The sequence below is a fragment of the Xiphias gladius genome, chromosome 3 (genome assembly GCF_016859285.1).
Source record: "Xiphias gladius isolate SHS-SW01 ecotype Sanya breed wild chromosome 3, ASM1685928v1, whole genome shotgun sequence".
NCBI classification, from domain to species: domain Eukaryota; kingdom Metazoa; phylum Chordata; class Actinopteri; order Istiophoriformes; family Xiphiidae; genus Xiphias; species Xiphias gladius.
In genome coordinates, this window is record NC_053402.1 from 13097281 (window position 1) to 13113852 (window position 16572).

Consider the following 16572-nt stretch of genomic DNA (forward strand, 5'->3'; position numbering starts at 1 on the left):
GACATAAATGTCACTTTGATAACTTGATACTGTCACCAATTCGACACTCATCACCAGGGTAATACAGTACAGTAACTACATTATTTGGACCTGGTCAAAAGCTACCAAATAAAACAGAATTAAAGGAAGAAAACAAGCATTTTTCACTCTGCTTATGCAAAATACTGCTTAATCAAAGTTCATAAAGATTATAAATACATTTTAAAATATGTACACAGCAAAACAAAACAAGGACCTCTATGAAAATAACCTCATAAAGCCACATTATTACTTATCATTGAAATCAGCCTCATAGGGCTAGTGCAGATAGAGACACAGAGCTTGTACATTGGGTCACCTCTCCTCAGATTGTCACCAGTGGAACATGATTCAAATCCACTTCAGCACTGTCTGAACAACCTGCGGACTGGCTGCCCAATGGACAAGCCCACGGTCGGACCAGTCTGAGTTTGGTCATTTTCCTCCCACGCAAGACACCTTACTCTGCAGCCAATCAGAGCAGCCCGCCACTCCAACCCACTGAGCACTCCAGCCTGTAGAAGGTGCATCTATATTGAAAAGACTGGGGGTGGGACTGTACAGAGTAAATGCAGAGCGAACATTTCTTTCATGCTTCACACACACGATCGACACACCGTCAACCAGGAGGACGTGATGGCTCCTCTCTCTGGTCAAACTGTGGCACTGCAATTCAATCTCATGGGGGATTTAGCTCGGTAAGGGAGAAAAATGCTTTCTATGTACTGATAATACTCCGTAACAACAACAGTGTGAACTCTATAAGTGCCTTCTGATGTGGGGTTGGGGTGTTGGGAGGGACAATCCATGAAGAAAATCCTGTCAGGTTGATGTGAATTTGTATAGATTAATTCATCTGTTCAATAGCTGCACAACAAAATGCCAGAGACTGTATGGTTGTGTGTCTGTGGGAGCATATTTTCTGTGTGTTTTTGTATGTCAGAGATGTTTCTATATACAGTGTCCATGCATGTCTCTCAGCCCCCCCCCCCACACCCCCCCCACCCCCTTCTCTTTAGCTGTTGGTGACAGTGGTGCCACTGCCCAGCTTGATGATCATTTGCTGGCAGTCATGGAGGGTCCTCTTGTCTCCCAGCTTCTCCAGGGTGCGGGCTGCGTCTGCGAGCATGCCTACCCTTTGGCCGGGAGCCGACAGAAAGGAGGGAGGAAGGTAGCGGCACGCAAGCATCACGGCCTCCGCTTGCTCCCGCTGGCCGGGTCGCGTCTCGCACTCCTCTGCACACAAAAACACAACGAACGTTGTTACCGTGCTATTTCAGGTGAGCTTTTGGATGTCACCAGCCAGTAACAGCCAACCAGACTTCAGCGGCTTCTTGTGTGATTACTGATGGGATTTAGTGCAGTGAATAATTGAGCAAAATAGAAGAGAAGCTGATTGGAGCCACTGATTACTGCCATTCAGTGTATCTCAGCTCTCTACAACTTTTATTATACGTTGCAAGGAAAAAAATAAATGAATGTTTGGACAAAAGCTCCATCTATGATGTTTATTAGAAAGCTTTCAATTTTTTTGATTATTTTTCTTCAATGCTATCTAGAGCTACCTACTTAGAGCTTTGTACCACACTAATTTAACTAAAAAAAAAAAAAAAAAAAAAAAAAACTTTGATTAAATGATGATAAAATTTTTATTATCCTATCAGAGCATCTCATACTTCCCACAACACCTCAGTGTACAGGGAAAAAAAAAAAAAAAAAAAAAAAAAGAAGATTTGATAGGCAATGCATTGACAGCAAAACCAACATTTACTACAAAATATCAAACCTGAACTAATTCACCTCATAAAAATACAGGTTTGCTGTATGAAGAAAAACAAACAATAGTGTGCACAAATTTAAAATCTCAAGAGCAGCAAATAGTAATAAGACAATGCTGCCTGAAGACAGAATTACTTGTGCAGAGTGGATGAAAAATGAAGATCAGTGTCCCCACACACCTGTCTTTGTTCCAGGCGTTGCTCTGCGTCGCAGTGAGCGATCCAGGAGCTGATGTGTGCGGGTGGGACTGGCCCCCGCCATCAACCTGGCTGTAGCTTCATGGAGGAACAACTGGAAAGAGATGGAGGGGAGGGAGAGAGATGAGACAAGCAGCGGAGGAGGAGGAGGAGGAGGAGGAGGGATGAGAGCGAGTGATGACTCATACAGAATGTTCAACTCTGCCTCAGAGAGACTTTGAAGCCTTGTGAACAACGCTGCTAAACACTTGCCTCAGGGGTGTACGTGTGTGTGTGCCGGTATGTGTGTTTCAACACCTCCCAGCTAATTTACAGAGAACTGTACCGTGGACTGCCTGCAAATATGTGCACAGGAAGTACATGTATGTCTATATGCTACGCATTTCTCTTTATGCGTTGCGTTTTGTATTTGAATTCTACATCCCAGGCATGTGCAGCATGTACGGATCTCTCCTGATGCCTGTGTTTCAATCTTAACCATCTGGGTTTAAGAGCATTTTAAAAAGGCACATTCTAATGAGTTATGGTTTTAAGTGTCTGACAATACAAATACACCAACATAAGAGCTGCGTTGGTGCGTTCATCTCATTTGAACAATTCCGTAACTGTGGGACTCAACAAGTATTTGTGTTGTTTGCCTGTGAGGAAATAACAGTTGAAACGAAAGTTTGACTGTGTGTCAGCATGACAATGGATCGCACAAAGTACTTGCTACCAGTAAGTTGCACAAAACGCATGAGCTGAACTGCTCAAATGGAAATCTACGATGTAGTGACTGTTATACATACTCTTCGCATCGCAGGTCTGAAGCTGTGTGCCAGTTTGCGTAGGGAGCTGAGATCTTGCTGAAAGCCTTGGAGCTCTGGTGGTGAGGCCTGGTGGACCCCTGCACGGACGCTGGTACCCACCGACCCTGACCCCGCAGGACCGGCCCCTTGTTGCTGCAGACGCCACACATTGGTCCTCATCACCAACAGCAGATCACACAAGAGCAACTGGATGACCTAGAGGGGAAATGAACAGGATTAGGACTGAGACGTTTTACTGCCATAAAAGACGGCAGTAACACCGCGGCAGTTGTAAAAGGCCTGGACCACTGACTGATGAACTGGAAGCTGAAATGTGAGAAATTTTTATTTAGGTGTCAAAAGTCATGGTTCTTTTCATAGATGTGCTCGTCCGAAAGTAACGTGTCTCTTTTTTCAATAGAGCGACACGATAAGGGAGAAAATGTGTTTCTACTGTAACCATTACAGAACTTGGGGAAAACTGACATGGGGGAAAAATTAAGACAGTGGCAAGAATATGTATTTGATGTGGAAAAATTAGCTGTTGAATATTCTATTTAGTCATGATTTATTTGATTTCCTCCAGTGGCATTGCCAACTTCAAACATATTTCTGGGAGAAATCTGACTCTATAATTACTTTACAAAATAAGACTATATATCATGATTTGGCTTAATGTAGCACTTAACAAGCACTGAATGTTGGAAACGGTAGCAGATAAATAATACAAAGAGACATAGCCCGGCACCAACTTCAACAGAGCTCTACTCAAGGGTGAAGGACATTTTCACCACTCACTGTGTGTGCGTTCTGCTGTTAGTGGCCCAGCTCTGTGTTGCACTGCAGGTACATTGCACTCCGCTGAGACACACATGCAATGCAACTACAATGCACTACAGCTCCAGCCATAGACATACACACACTGTGAGCGACCTATCTACCAGCATCACCATCTGCTGAACGCCAGAGGGTAGGACGCCGCAGTATCACAGAGTGGGAGCTGCTGTGGGGGATTCGCTGTCCATGGTCGAAGTGTGTGTGGTTTTGTATTGCGAAAAGAGTGTGTGTACACTCAAGTGATTATGTGTGGGCAATTTCCTGTGTTTACAATTTTATACAAGCACATGTGTGTGGGCACATCTGTCGCTGTTTGTGTGTTTTTTTGGTTTTGCTTTTTTTTTTTTTTTTTTTTTTTTTAGATTTTTAATGCGGATGCTGTCGCCTCCACAAAATTTCCCTCATAGGAAAAATAAACATCAACATGACTTTTATGCACACAAATCTGTAAGTGCTTATGCCTTTGTGTGTGTGTGTGTGTGTGTGTGTGTGTGTGTGTGTGTGTGTGTGTGTGTGTGTGTACCTTGTCTAAACTGGAGCTGTGGCAGTGTGGTCCTAGGTTGAGGCTGTCTCGGAGCAGGGCGCTGGCCTTGTCGCTGTAGCTCAGACTCAGCTGGCAGTTTTCTGGCTTGGACAGCAGAGCTCGAACTGCCCTGAATGTGTTCAGACACACCTTGGGCAGAAGACTCCTGACAGAGCGAGGGGGAAAAGAGACAGGGGACACAGGTTAAAGCCGTCGAAGTGTGTATGCTTGGAATGGACAGACTAGGGTTACGCAACACACTCTCCAGCTGGCTGTAGAAGTTCCAGTGTGTGTATGTCCAACTTACTCTGCGTTCTGTAGACTGCGGGGCAGGTGCTCAACAGTCGGATACAGTCTCTCTGCCGCAGTGTCATCTCCTTGGAGCCAGTTGATGATCACCACGGCAACCGAGGACCACCACTTGGAGTGGGGGTCGCAGCCTGTAAGTTGGAACAAAACAGTCTACAGCAAGAGTCCCACAGACAAATAAACATGCAAATATTTGAATCCCCAGCTACCCACTGTCACCTTTAGCATACATTAGAGTGCATACAGGGAGGGAAGGACGGACAGACACACAACCTTGTTTTACTATATTCGTGGGGACCCATTGACATAAATGCATTCCCTTGTCCCTTACCCTGACCTTAACCATCATAACTGGATGCCCAACCCCAAACCTTACCCTAACCTAAACCTAATTCTAACCTGAACGCTAAAACCAAGTCTTAACCCTCAAACAACCATTTAAACTTCTGGGGTCCAGCATTTTTTCCCCCACAAAGCTGTCTGACCCCATAAGTATAGTGGGCTCCCAGTTTCCAGACCCTACAAATTCAGTAAAACAAGCCCACACACAGATTTCTAACACCGTGTGAGCAACTTGAGGCTCTGCCACTAAACGTCTCCCATTATAATCCCTTCACAGCCTCCCTTCCCTCCCTCTTTCTCTCTCCCTCCTCTCAAGGTGATCACTGATTTGACAGGACTGAAGATAGATGAAGCAATCTAGTGGATGCCTCCCTTTCACCTAGCACCCTTTCACTCAGATCAGTGATCAGTGAGGACAAAGGCAAGTGGTGGGAGGGTGGAAGTCAGCCCAGCGGAAACCAAGGTACTCGATCTCAATAGTGGAAAAATTAACTTTATCTCACAGCCTCTTATTTTGCAAGCACATTAAGGTAATCGAACAGTCAGGGCAAGTGAAGAAAAGATGCAGGACAAGCAAATGCAATACTTGCAGAAGACGACAAGTAGTAATGAATTAAGGTGCAAAAATCTACACTTGTACGTGCTGATGTAAGAGCAAGTGCGTTCTGTTGCCAAGGTTTTAGAAGCTGATTTGGGGCAGGGATTCTAAAACTGCTGCCACAGAGTTGGCCCTGATGTTAAAGTATCAAAAGTTCCTTTAAGTTTTCTATAATATCCAATATAAATTGTCATTACAGTGGTGGGTTTCAATCTTCTCATACAAAAAACAGACAAATAAGTGTATTGTTAACAGAAATAAGAGCTGCCATATTGACCTACCAGTCACAGTGGCCATGTTGGAGCCGATCGCAAAGGACTGGGATGTGGCACCAGCCGCATCGGATGCGCTAATCAACAGCTGGAGGTACTCCAGGGCATCAGCATACTCCCTAAGGAGGAACATACTAAATGATTATTTTGCTGCCCCATCAACATGCAATGACAATTTCAAATCAATTATTACTAAAGGTAATATGATTAATAATTATAAAAATAATTATTCCCCTTGTTTTGTATCTATTCACAACAAAATTGTGTCAAATAGTAAACCAACCATGATGGTATAAAAATTTGACTGGAGTGAACAGTATCAAAAACGCAGTTATTTCGAGGTGTGTTTTGTTTTTCTCACCCCTCGCCCTGGCTGGGACTTTTCTCTCCATTAGGCTGGGCCACGCAGTACAGAGCCTTCTCCAAGAGGTGCTCTCTGAATGCCTGAGTCACCTGGGCCAGAGGATCCACTGTAAGAGTACCAGCAAACCATTATAACATGAGAAATACACAATATACACTATACACTATACACACAGTCAGAGGTGTGGGCTTCAGGTGACACATTTCCAGAGGATTCAGCAAAGTCACTTCGGCTTTATACAACAAAGTTAAACATTAAGTATGTCAATTTTGTATACACTGACCAGTATTGCCAGCTTGACTATAGATGCTTTCTTTAGGAATGCTGCGAATAGCCCAATCCCCATCCACAAAGAAGCGGTGACCTAGAGGGTGACAAAGCCACTGCATGGCTGGAGGCACACTGCCACTGGACGACAGGCACGCCTGCCGAGCACTGCTCAGGAACACACGCTATTGGAAAAAAAAACCCAATGTGCTCCGTTAATTTCTGCACTCTTCTTTCTTATATAAATGGAATGTGAACAGAATTACACAGCTTATAGTTCACTAATGATGATTTGGTTCATTGTAGTGCCATTTATTTCAAGTCGCTAATTCCCAGGGTCATTAACATTAATAAAACATGGCGGACAAATGAACCCAACGTCAACTCAAAACTGCTTGCTGTTTAAGGCTGTTTAAAAACTAAGGGAGCTTACGGAGGTGAAATGCAGGATCCTTGGCAGGCTGGCTTTGACCCGTAGAGCAGCAGAGACGTAGACCTCAGCCAGAGTAGCTACAGGCAGACAGGAACCAGAACACTCTGCCAGGTTCACTGCACTTAAAGCCATGTGCACTGCTGACAGGTGGCTTCCATTCAATTTACCTGAAAGCACAGACAGAAGACAAGTAAAACAATTACTATTTTTTTTAAAAACATACTATTTTACAGAGAATAATTGTGATGCAATAATCACAAAAAGGAGCCAAAGTGGTCTCGTAATAAATACTAAAGTCAAATGATTTTGCAACCTTGGTCTAAACCTTTTACTGGCACTGAATCAATGTAAACTGACCCTTACAGCAAAAAAAAAAAAAAAAGGGGGGGGGGGGGCTGAGTTGCTCTTTAATCACCTGAGATTTTGTCACTTCAATGTGCCACCCTACCGTGTTCAGTCTACCTCACTGATTTGATTCAGAAAGAGGGTATTTCCCACCGACTGACCTGTCATATGAAGCTGGTGCAGGCGGTGGTAAACCAGGGCGGCGTCGCGGCTGCTTTTGCAAGCATCCTCCTGCAGGGAGCGTGCAGATCGCAGCCCTCCAGCTCTGGCAGCCAGCCAGCGGCCCACCCAGAGGCGCTGGAGGCAGAATCTTAGCAGAGACCACAACGCAGCACAGGCCAAGTCCAACTGGGAGGTGGGTAAAGGCCGACCGAGGGCCTTTAGACAGGTCCACAGGTTCTGACTGGCCTGGGCAAAATCCCCCTGCAGAGGGCAAAAGAGATTGTTGATGATGAGATAGAACAGATAAAAGGTGACCCAGATTAGGTTGCTAAAGACAAGCAGACAACAAAGGTAACCCATGAGAATAATATAAGTGCATAGATCTTCCTTTTTGAATAAAATGAAAATCATACGTCTCATAAATTCTATATCAATACAAAAAACATACTCTGGCCAGGTCCAGGTCAGCCTGCTTGCGGTGCCTCCAGAACAAAACAGAGGATCCAGAGTGTGGTCTGGTTACAGGTTCTCCGTACACCAACAGACGAATCAGAACTCCAGACACCAGAATACCATTCAGTAGCCAAACAAGTATAGTGGGTAGCATCCAGTCCATCCAACCCCACGTGTCCGCTAAGGGGCGACACACATTTTTGTCATTTTAAAGTAAAAATTTTATTCTATGTAACAGTGTCATATTTCAGAAAAAACATTACATGAAATCATAGCCTTACTGGCCCCACCCTCCTCAGCATTTATCCCTCCATACCTGCAATATCCACACCCAAAACGCTCCTGCCTGCGTGATGGGTGGTGGTGGCTGCAGCGCTTCCAGCTGAGCTGCTGCCGGATGAACAAAGCAAAGCGGCCAGAGGGTTGAGGGAAAGGAAAAGGAAGGTAAAGGCGCACAGCGCCATGCGGGAACGGTCTAACATGCCACCAGCGCTGCCGCCTCCTGTCGATCTGTCCAACACACCCAAATTTGGCTGGCACGCAGAAGAGAAACCAGAAAGATAAATGTGTGTTTAAAAAAAAACTCGACCCTTCATTTATGCGGCATCAACAATATGACAAAAATATAGACAAAGCCAGTAACTACATTTTTTTCTTCCTAGTTTACTGAACCTTCCTTCAATGGGCTTCATTATATACCGAAGTACCACACCTTTTCAATTCAAAGGCATAAAACAGCCGTAAAGCACATCAGATTATGGCATTAAGGTAATTAAGTGACATTTTAATATGCATACATTTTAAGAAGGGATTCAATATGTTCCTTGAGGACTTTTTACCGATTTGCTGGGATAAAACATGGACCTAACGTCTGATCTCGGAAACACTGAATGTACCTCTACCTCTACTATTAAGATTGCAGTTTAGCGCTTTCGCTAAGAGCTACATACCTTGGTGTCTTCCCCCATCGGACTGTCAGGCTCTGAGTCACTGCTACAGTGTGAGAAAGAAGTCGGGGAGCCCACGTCAGAAGCTGGCGGGGTGGGCAGCTCGCTCTTCACATCAGACTGTCCATCTACCTCCATGGCAACCAGATCCTTGAGAGACTCTAAAGAAAGAGGAAAGGAAAGATGAGGAGAGCAGTTAAAGGGTCAATCAGCGGTACAAAAGTAAAGACATCTTTAACCTTAACTTTCACTTACTTAGAGGCTATAGAAGACCATTTTCACATTCTTCATTTCAGGATAACAGTATCTATCAATAGAACTCATCTCAAAAGGTCAACTGAAAGACTTACTTTCAAGGTATTGAACTAAACTCTAGAGAAACTTAAGAAATAAAGGGGAGATAAAGGCTTTAAGCACATACTGTTTTTCTGGGCTGCCATTTTAAGAGCCATGTTCTCCTGTTTGAGTTTCTGGTTAGCCTGCTGCAGGTAACGGATGTAATCGATGGCTTTTCTCAGCACCGCAGACTTGTTGAGCTAAGAAGAAGAAAACAATAATAAGACTGACTGAAACCAAATGAAACCTCTAACAAAAGAGAAAAAAAGACGTCTCACAACAATATAACGTCATAAGGGATCACATCATAAAATGTTAGGAAAAACAGCAGTGGGCATGTAGTAATTTAGTTATGATTAGAAATATCTGCTTTTTTAAAAATAATCTCTCTTTCTTACCTTAGCCTCAGTACCAGCCACCAGGTCTTTGAGCTCCACGATTTTGTCGTTGATGGAGGAGCGGTAGCGTTTCTCGATGGCGTTGTGGGCAGTGCGCTTCTCCCCCTTGTGAGGCTGGCTGGCCGGCTTACCGCTGATGGCGATGCGGTTGATCGGCAGCTTCTCAGCGTCCACCATGACTGGCACCGTGGTCAGGATGGTGCCACCGCCCATAAAAGCCTGGGGAGGTAAAGAGGGCGGCACAGGAGAGAGGAGAAAGGGGGTCAGTAAGCTGAGTGAAATCCTTTTTGTCCCCCCATTCAACATTGATTATTAATCAGAGTCATAACATACTGTGGCATTTAAGATAAAGTACTTTAAAACATATGACCACTTTCTTTACTTCATCAGTGGCTTAATTTTTGAACAGTTATTCTCACGGCAATTCTCTCTTACAAGTTCGTTTTACAGTCATCAGAAAATTTGATCACCATAGTTGAGATCTTAGTACTCCCTACTACTGATTGCTAGCAATGGCACTTGGGGGGGGGGGCACAGCTTAAATTTGACTTTTGAAGCTGTTTAGGTTTTCTATGGCTATATGGAGACAGTAAAACATATGTGTGCGTCTTCAACAAAGGGCACTGTATGATCTTAGTATTGAGTTTTAAGTTGCACACAAGGTGCCTACCTGCAGTGAGGTGCTCTGTACTGGGGTGGTGGTGGCCAGGGATGTGGGAGAGGCCACAGTAGTGACCATGCAGGGGTCATGTTTCAAAGTGGTCAGCAGCAGAGACTCAGCCTTAATGAACTGGGGCTGCAGCAACACCTGAGAAACAGAAAAAGTACATATATAAAGATATACAGTTCTACTTTGTAATTCCATAATACACAAACAAGGACAATGCTACATTTATTTTGTTTCTGACTGCCCATTCAAACTCTTTCACATGTCAGCCTCACACACTTACAGGTACTTGCTGTACGTGGGGTGCGATGGTTTGAGCGGGTGGGCTTGCTGACGTGGCCAGCAGAGAAGAGGTGGTAGTCAGCCCTTGGAGCTGAGTCTGGATGGCCACTGGCTGAATACTTGGAGGTGAGGATGACAAACTGCTGGCGGGTTGACTCACGCTGCCCAGGCTGCCAGCTGGAAAATAGTTATGCAACAGACGTTTTTTCAGCCTTAACTAAAGCGTGAATGAAATATCCACGACAACAATCCATGTCATTATGTCCTTTTTTGCAACTGTACAGTTTAATTTCAGAAAGTCGACAAACAATTTAAACAGGAGATTCTACATGTGTATGTGCATGTAGTAATTGCCAAATCGCTTTCACCTAATTATTGCAGCGAAGTAGAATTACAGTTCTTTCATGCAGACAAAAAAACATCCCTGTATCCTTTTAAACTGGCTCTGACTGCGTGTTAATCATTCGAACATTTCAGAAATTTGAGTCACATCAGATTGTAGCACTCAAACAACAAACCTCTACTGCAATCTTGTTGATGGAAATTACACGAAAAGAAATGACAGACCAAACAATACACTGTGTCAGTATATGGTATCAGCCAATATCAGCTATAAAGAGCAATGTCAAATAGGTCCAATGTTCTTTTTATGTGCTGTGATGTGGCAGTTTGTGGAACATTTTTGTGATCTTTCAATTGTATTTAAAAAACAGCAAAGCTTAAGACGTTTGCACCAGCTTCTGCACTAAGCCTGAAAAGAAAGCCTGAACTGAAAAACATATAGTATTGGCCAATTAATGTGAAAAAATGTTAATGCTTGTATTGGTTTAAAAAAGTATTGGTTATTGCTGCAACTCTAAAAGCAATAGCTTCTTTTGCTACACTTAACACTGAGCGAGCCATTATCTATGGATTTGTAGGCTAATAGGTGAACTGCAATGTCTTTAGAAATAAGTGTGTCACCTTATATTCTTATCAGCTCCAACTGGGCTAGCATTTGTAATCACCTCTCAGTACCAGCATTGGGAAATTTCCTCATGGAGTAATAAAATTTATTACCACACCCTATGAACATTCAGAGGCATTTACTGCTTTTCTTCCACTAAAACAAATGGCAACAATCAGGTGTCAAAGTTTTCAGTGGACATGGCTGCTTCCTGTCTCAGGTTTTACAGATATGCACATATAGTACACTATATACTGTGTACATATACTACCGTGCACATGTACAATGGGTGTGGCCCAGACAAAGCATTTTCATTTAGCTCACAGACTCTCACACTGCTGAGCAAAGTCTATTAGATTAGGGCTTGGACGTGCGATCAGCTGAGGTTGAATAACCTACTGTCCTAGCTTGGGAAATGTAATACACATGATGAGCCACCTTGCTGGCCACTGGAGCTTAATATGTTAGAGATTTTCAAAGCCAGACATCCATGAAAACAAATCTGTTTTAAAGTGCATCGCCCCTGATGATGTAATCCATTTAAAAGTAATTAACTATTTTAGCAGAAGATGTGCACAAAAGGCAGCTGTCAAAATTTAAACCTGTTAACATTTAGCAGACACAGGGAAAGAATACATACACTTGGTGGAATCATTTTTTTTTTTTTTTTTTTTAAATGTCAATATTACACAACATCCATCTACACAGCAAATCAGAGCACATTCTATATATTAATTTTTGTTCTTGATTTCTAACATTTCCTTCCTTTTCTGAATAGATGTTATTTAAATTGTTGCATTGTTTACTGTATATCAGTGTATGATTGTAGGGTTGGAACCTAACGCTGTGAGCTAATGGGTTTGTGTGCCCTGTGTCATTATAAAAAGGCACAGGAGTCTTCAACTTGCACCTAAAGAATCAATAACACAGCAATGCATGCAGGACTGCAAACACTCTATACAAATATTGTTGAGAGGGATCGTTGTAGTCTGATCACTGAAGAGTTGACACTGATAATATACCAAATATTGTAGCTAATATTTGCTAAAAATGTGGCATTAATGTGTTCATTAAAGCAACTAGTTTTACACATTGTGAATATCTAGTAAAAGGCATCTGCAGCTTTCAAACCCATAATAAACAAAGGCTTCAGTTTTGGCCTTTTTCCGATTGAACCTTGCTACTGAAAGTGTTAAAAAAAAAAAAAACATGAAAAGATGAAGATGAAGGGCAACAGGATCCTGACTGTTAAAGAAAAACTGTATTCAATGAAGCACACAGAATACATAATGGATATTGGGTTGATCCAATGACAGACATGCAAAGCCAAGATACCTGTCAGGCATAAGGAAAGACTACAATAACCCATGTTAAAATATCACAATAGATTTTAAAGCCTTTAATTTAGATCCTTTACCTTTAGAGATTTTCAGATTTTTGTCAATTCCTATGTAACTGACAAAAAAGTAGCCCCTACAGACAGACTGCAATAAACCCTAACCATCAAAGAGTGATTACCTGGGTAGCTGTTCTGGCTGCTGTAGTTGGTCCGGGCTGGTTGCGACTGAGCCTGGGTCGGAAGTTGTCTCTGTGGCTGGGGCTGAAGCGGGGTCTGGGGTGCAGGCGAGGTGAAGAGAGCTTGGGGCGTGGAGCTGAACGCTGGGCTTGGTCCTGGTGAGCCATGAGGTGAAGCTGCCGGGGCCGGGGCAGGCGGGCTGAGAACGGGTTGGGACTGTTCCACCTGGGCCTGTCTGAGGGTCTGAGCCTGCTGAGGGGAGGCTGGCTGCTGCCGTGGGGTGGAGTTGTGTACCTGGGCCAAGGGGGACTGCTGGAAAGTGGGCGGCTGGAAGGCCTTGTCTGGGGTGGAGGAGCTACGGGTGATGGGAGGGCCCAGGAGTGCATCCAGGTGGGGACTACTGCTTAGGATGGAAGAGGAAGATGAAGATGGAGGTGTGGTAGTGGTGGTTGGGGGGGCAGTTGAGGCGATGGACTGGGTCAAACCAGGAAGCTCTTGGGTGGGTGGGGGCCCTGCATATGGAGGGTTATCAAAGAGTCCTGTAAACTCCATGTCATGGTTGTTGATGAGCTGTAGCATATCTAAAGAGGAAGAGAAATCAGAACCACTATCACTGCTATTGAACAAGTAGAAATATATAAACGATTTAGCCAGGATGACTCTGGTGCACACACACAGGAAATCAATAAAACCTCTGAGTTAGGTCTGGGTACCAAGTGCAGTTCTGAAATAGAAATTCATAAGAAGTGGTCATTTGTTGAGAAACATGGTTTTCAGTTTGACTTAGTGATTCCTCAAAACAACCTTTATTGTCCTTAGATGTTTGTCCCATATTGTACTGTGATCAACGAGAAATAACTTTTCATTTTCTTTTATGCTGACATACTGTGCATATTTGTGTAAAAATGACAACAGAACTTGAAATTCTCATCAATAAACTAGAACTCGTGCATTTCCATCTACATTGCAGGTTTCCCATGTATCAAACCACATGTACAGTGTTTATGATAAAGCAGATGAGAGCACTCAAAAGTAAGCTACAAAATAAAGTAGTAATATGGCAAAATATAATCAATGGGTAAAAAACTACTTCATGCAAGGAGGAAGTACGGTACATCTAACAAAGCATTTACTGCAGCATGAGATGAGAATGCACCATTTTGCCCCTGAACCAGCTAATGTTGAGATGTCGAACTCAACTAATAAATAATTTAAAATCCATTTCAGATTTCCATCGGTAAAACAGACAATATGTATATTGTTCTTTATTTTCCATTTTCCCCCCAAAAACGGACTCACCAAATAGTTTATGATTTAGGGCATGTGATTGTTTGTGGCAGCTTAAAATTAAAAATAAAGGCTGTTTTTGCCTTCTTTGAACACATTGTTTTTTTCCATACTCAAAAAATATGATGATATGAATCATGATTGAACCATGAACCATGATTCGATAATGACCAAAATTGGATCTGAATGGATAAACTGATGAACCTTAGTCACAGTGCATGCTGACACACAGTACAAACACAACGAAGCCTTGCATACAAGACAAACTTAGACACACTAAGCACCAGGTACACATATACCAGACACTGTACATTTAATGTCATCAACCCATGTGCAGTCAGGCTATTTATAGCATTCCTGCAGCTGTGGGGTCAAAGTAATACAAAGAATGAACAGAAAGCTGTGACAAACATGTGAAAGAGTGACAAAACTAACTTGATTGGTACCTCACAAACTATTGACTCGTGGCTTCACATTAGCCCGGTCTGAGTATAAGACATCTAAAATATTCCAAAAAGTATTTTTTCCCCCCACATGAACATGTGTGGTTTGATGTAAGATTGATATGAGAAATTCAAGGTTCAAAATAAAAGTAACAGCATTGCGCTCATTGGTTTATTCAGGGTACTGTTCTACTCTGCTCTGGAAAGATGCCAAATTGACAAATAATGTTAAAGTCTCTCATTTTGACCCGATGAAGCTCAACAGGAGTATATATATATTTATAAAAACTGAGACTCTGTGAGTGTATGTTGTGTCTGCAGTGGAAACGCAGCAGCCTGGATTTGTAAACCAGTGTTTTTATATGAGGTGATCGCCCTTGACCAATCAGAGCTCGTCTCGGAGACTTGCTATTCCGATCAGCCCAAGACAGGAAAGAGAGGGAGCGCTGTCTGTAGCTTCACACGAGGTTACCATCGAGCAGCATCACCGAGGGTTACTCTCGGTCAAAAGGTGGAAAGAACGGCGAGCATGGAAGAAGGATGCGCGTTACCGGCCACCGATCACGCTGTTCAGCTTGCCACAAATACATGTTGGCGAGCATCTTGAAAACATATTGGCCATTACAGGCAAAAATTTCCAGAAGACAGAAAATTTTACACTACTGATATGGGTCTAATTAACTAACGTTTTCTTTCACATTCCCACAATGTTGTGTGTGATGGTAATGGGGCCATAGCAGATAAACAAACAGGCGAACTGCTATCAAAATCCTTAAATATGCTCAAGGCTTTAATCAAAACAGTATATTTATACATGCGTAAAGCACCATGCGTTTGCAAGAAAACAAGAAAAAAGGACGAATGGCGTCAACTGAGCAAATGGTTATAACAATATATTATTTGATGTACTATTTTGAAAAAAAAAAAAAAATAATAATAATACAGATTTGTGTGCTCGGGCAACTGAGGCACGGTGAACCCAGCAGAGAGGAATGAACGACAGTAACCCCTGTTACGGTCTGTGGAGCAGGCTGGGGGCGGGGCGCACTTACCACCATTTAGCAGCATGTTAGAGTCACTATTAGTCCATCAAACCCACTCCAATAACCGGTTATTGTTATTCTACAATAAGAAAATGAAAGTGAGTTGTGGTGGTGCAAGAAACAACACCGTGGACGTCTAATAAGACCACCACCAACCTCCGAAGGATAATAGCTAGCTAAATGATTAATGGTAGCAGGTCTGGCTAACGGTGGCTGATGGAAGCTACCCTATGAGCCAAAACCTGTAAGCACCTGCTAGTGCTATTTGTTAGTATAAATGAGGTAACTATGCAGTGTAGAACACAGGAGACAAGTCAACCGATAAGTGAAGCACAGATGTAGTAACAAACAGCGCTATTGCGGTTTACCAAACCTTAAACGCTACTGGTTTGGCTAACAGCTATCGTTACATTTTCTTACCATCAATGTCGCTTAAGAGGGCCGTGTCAATATCGCTGGGGTCATTCAGCGACAGTGTTGGATCCAGATTATCCAACGAAGGATCGTCAAAGGACAGGCTGTTCATCTTTACTCTTGTGTCCGTATTTCCAGTGTAGACTTTGACTGGCTGTCGAATCATTAAGAGGGGAAAATGGGACACTTTTCACGTCCCTACATTTGCCAAAGCACCAGGCCCCAAGTGTAGCCTACCTGAAACAGGCGCTTAGTGAGCTGCAACTTTCTACTAATGTGTCTGCTAACTAGTCACTCCCACCGCCATGATCGTACAGGGAAACTTGTCAGACCAAGCCAAACACCGAGGCTCATTCAGTAATCACTAACTGCTTAGGGCAGCGACAGAACAACCCACGTAGCCTATGATGATTGACAGGCGCGTCAGCCAATCACCGTCCTTGAAGTGGATTTCCCACGTCCTTACTTCTCGGGGTTGTTTTGACTGTCTGACAGAGGAGGTTACAGCATGTTACCCATATGGCCATAATTTCGTATGGCGATGTACAATGAGCAATGATTATTAATCTAATACACAAACTGATATAATGGCTCAAGGACGCCTAT

At 43.1% G+C, this 16572-nt stretch overlaps 1 protein-coding gene across 1 annotated transcript; it reads right to left on the reverse strand.

Annotated features, from left to right (window-relative positions):
- Positions 1–1015: 1015 nt before the first annotated feature.
- On the reverse strand, positions 1016–16342 carry srebf1 (sterol regulatory element binding transcription factor 1). Its single transcript, XM_040119293.1, has 19 exons — positions 15973–16342; positions 12782–13360; positions 10319–10494; positions 10039–10176; positions 9369–9587; positions 9056–9170; positions 8638–8795; positions 8004–8220; positions 7683–7867; positions 7234–7495; positions 6728–6894; positions 6311–6479; positions 6025–6133; positions 5673–5782; positions 4450–4582; positions 4143–4308; positions 2783–2998; positions 1977–2088; positions 1016–1254 (listed from the first exon to the last, which is right to left on the reverse strand). The coding sequence occupies exons 1-19, from the start codon at positions 16130–16132 to the stop codon at positions 1034–1036; spliced, it is 3612 nt and encodes a 1203-aa protein (XP_039975227.1). The 5' UTR covers positions 16133–16342; the 3' UTR covers positions 1016–1033.
- Between the last annotated feature and the right edge of the window lie 230 nt (positions 16343–16572).

Excerpts from the sequence above, each read along its gene's own strand:
- srebf1 (XM_040119293.1), bottom strand. The coding sequence starts at position 16,132 with ATGATTCGACAGCCAGTCAAAGTCTACACTGGAAATACGGACACAAGA. Across the intron at positions 8,796-9,055 it reads AATGGCAGCCCAGAAAAACA|AGTCTCTCAAGGATCTGGTT; the intron begins GTATGTGCTTAA and ends CTCTTTCTTTAG. Across the intron at positions 4,583-5,672 it reads CAACATGGCCACTGTGACTG|GCTGCGACCCCCACTCCAAG; the intron begins GTAGGTCAATAT and ends TCCAACTTACAG.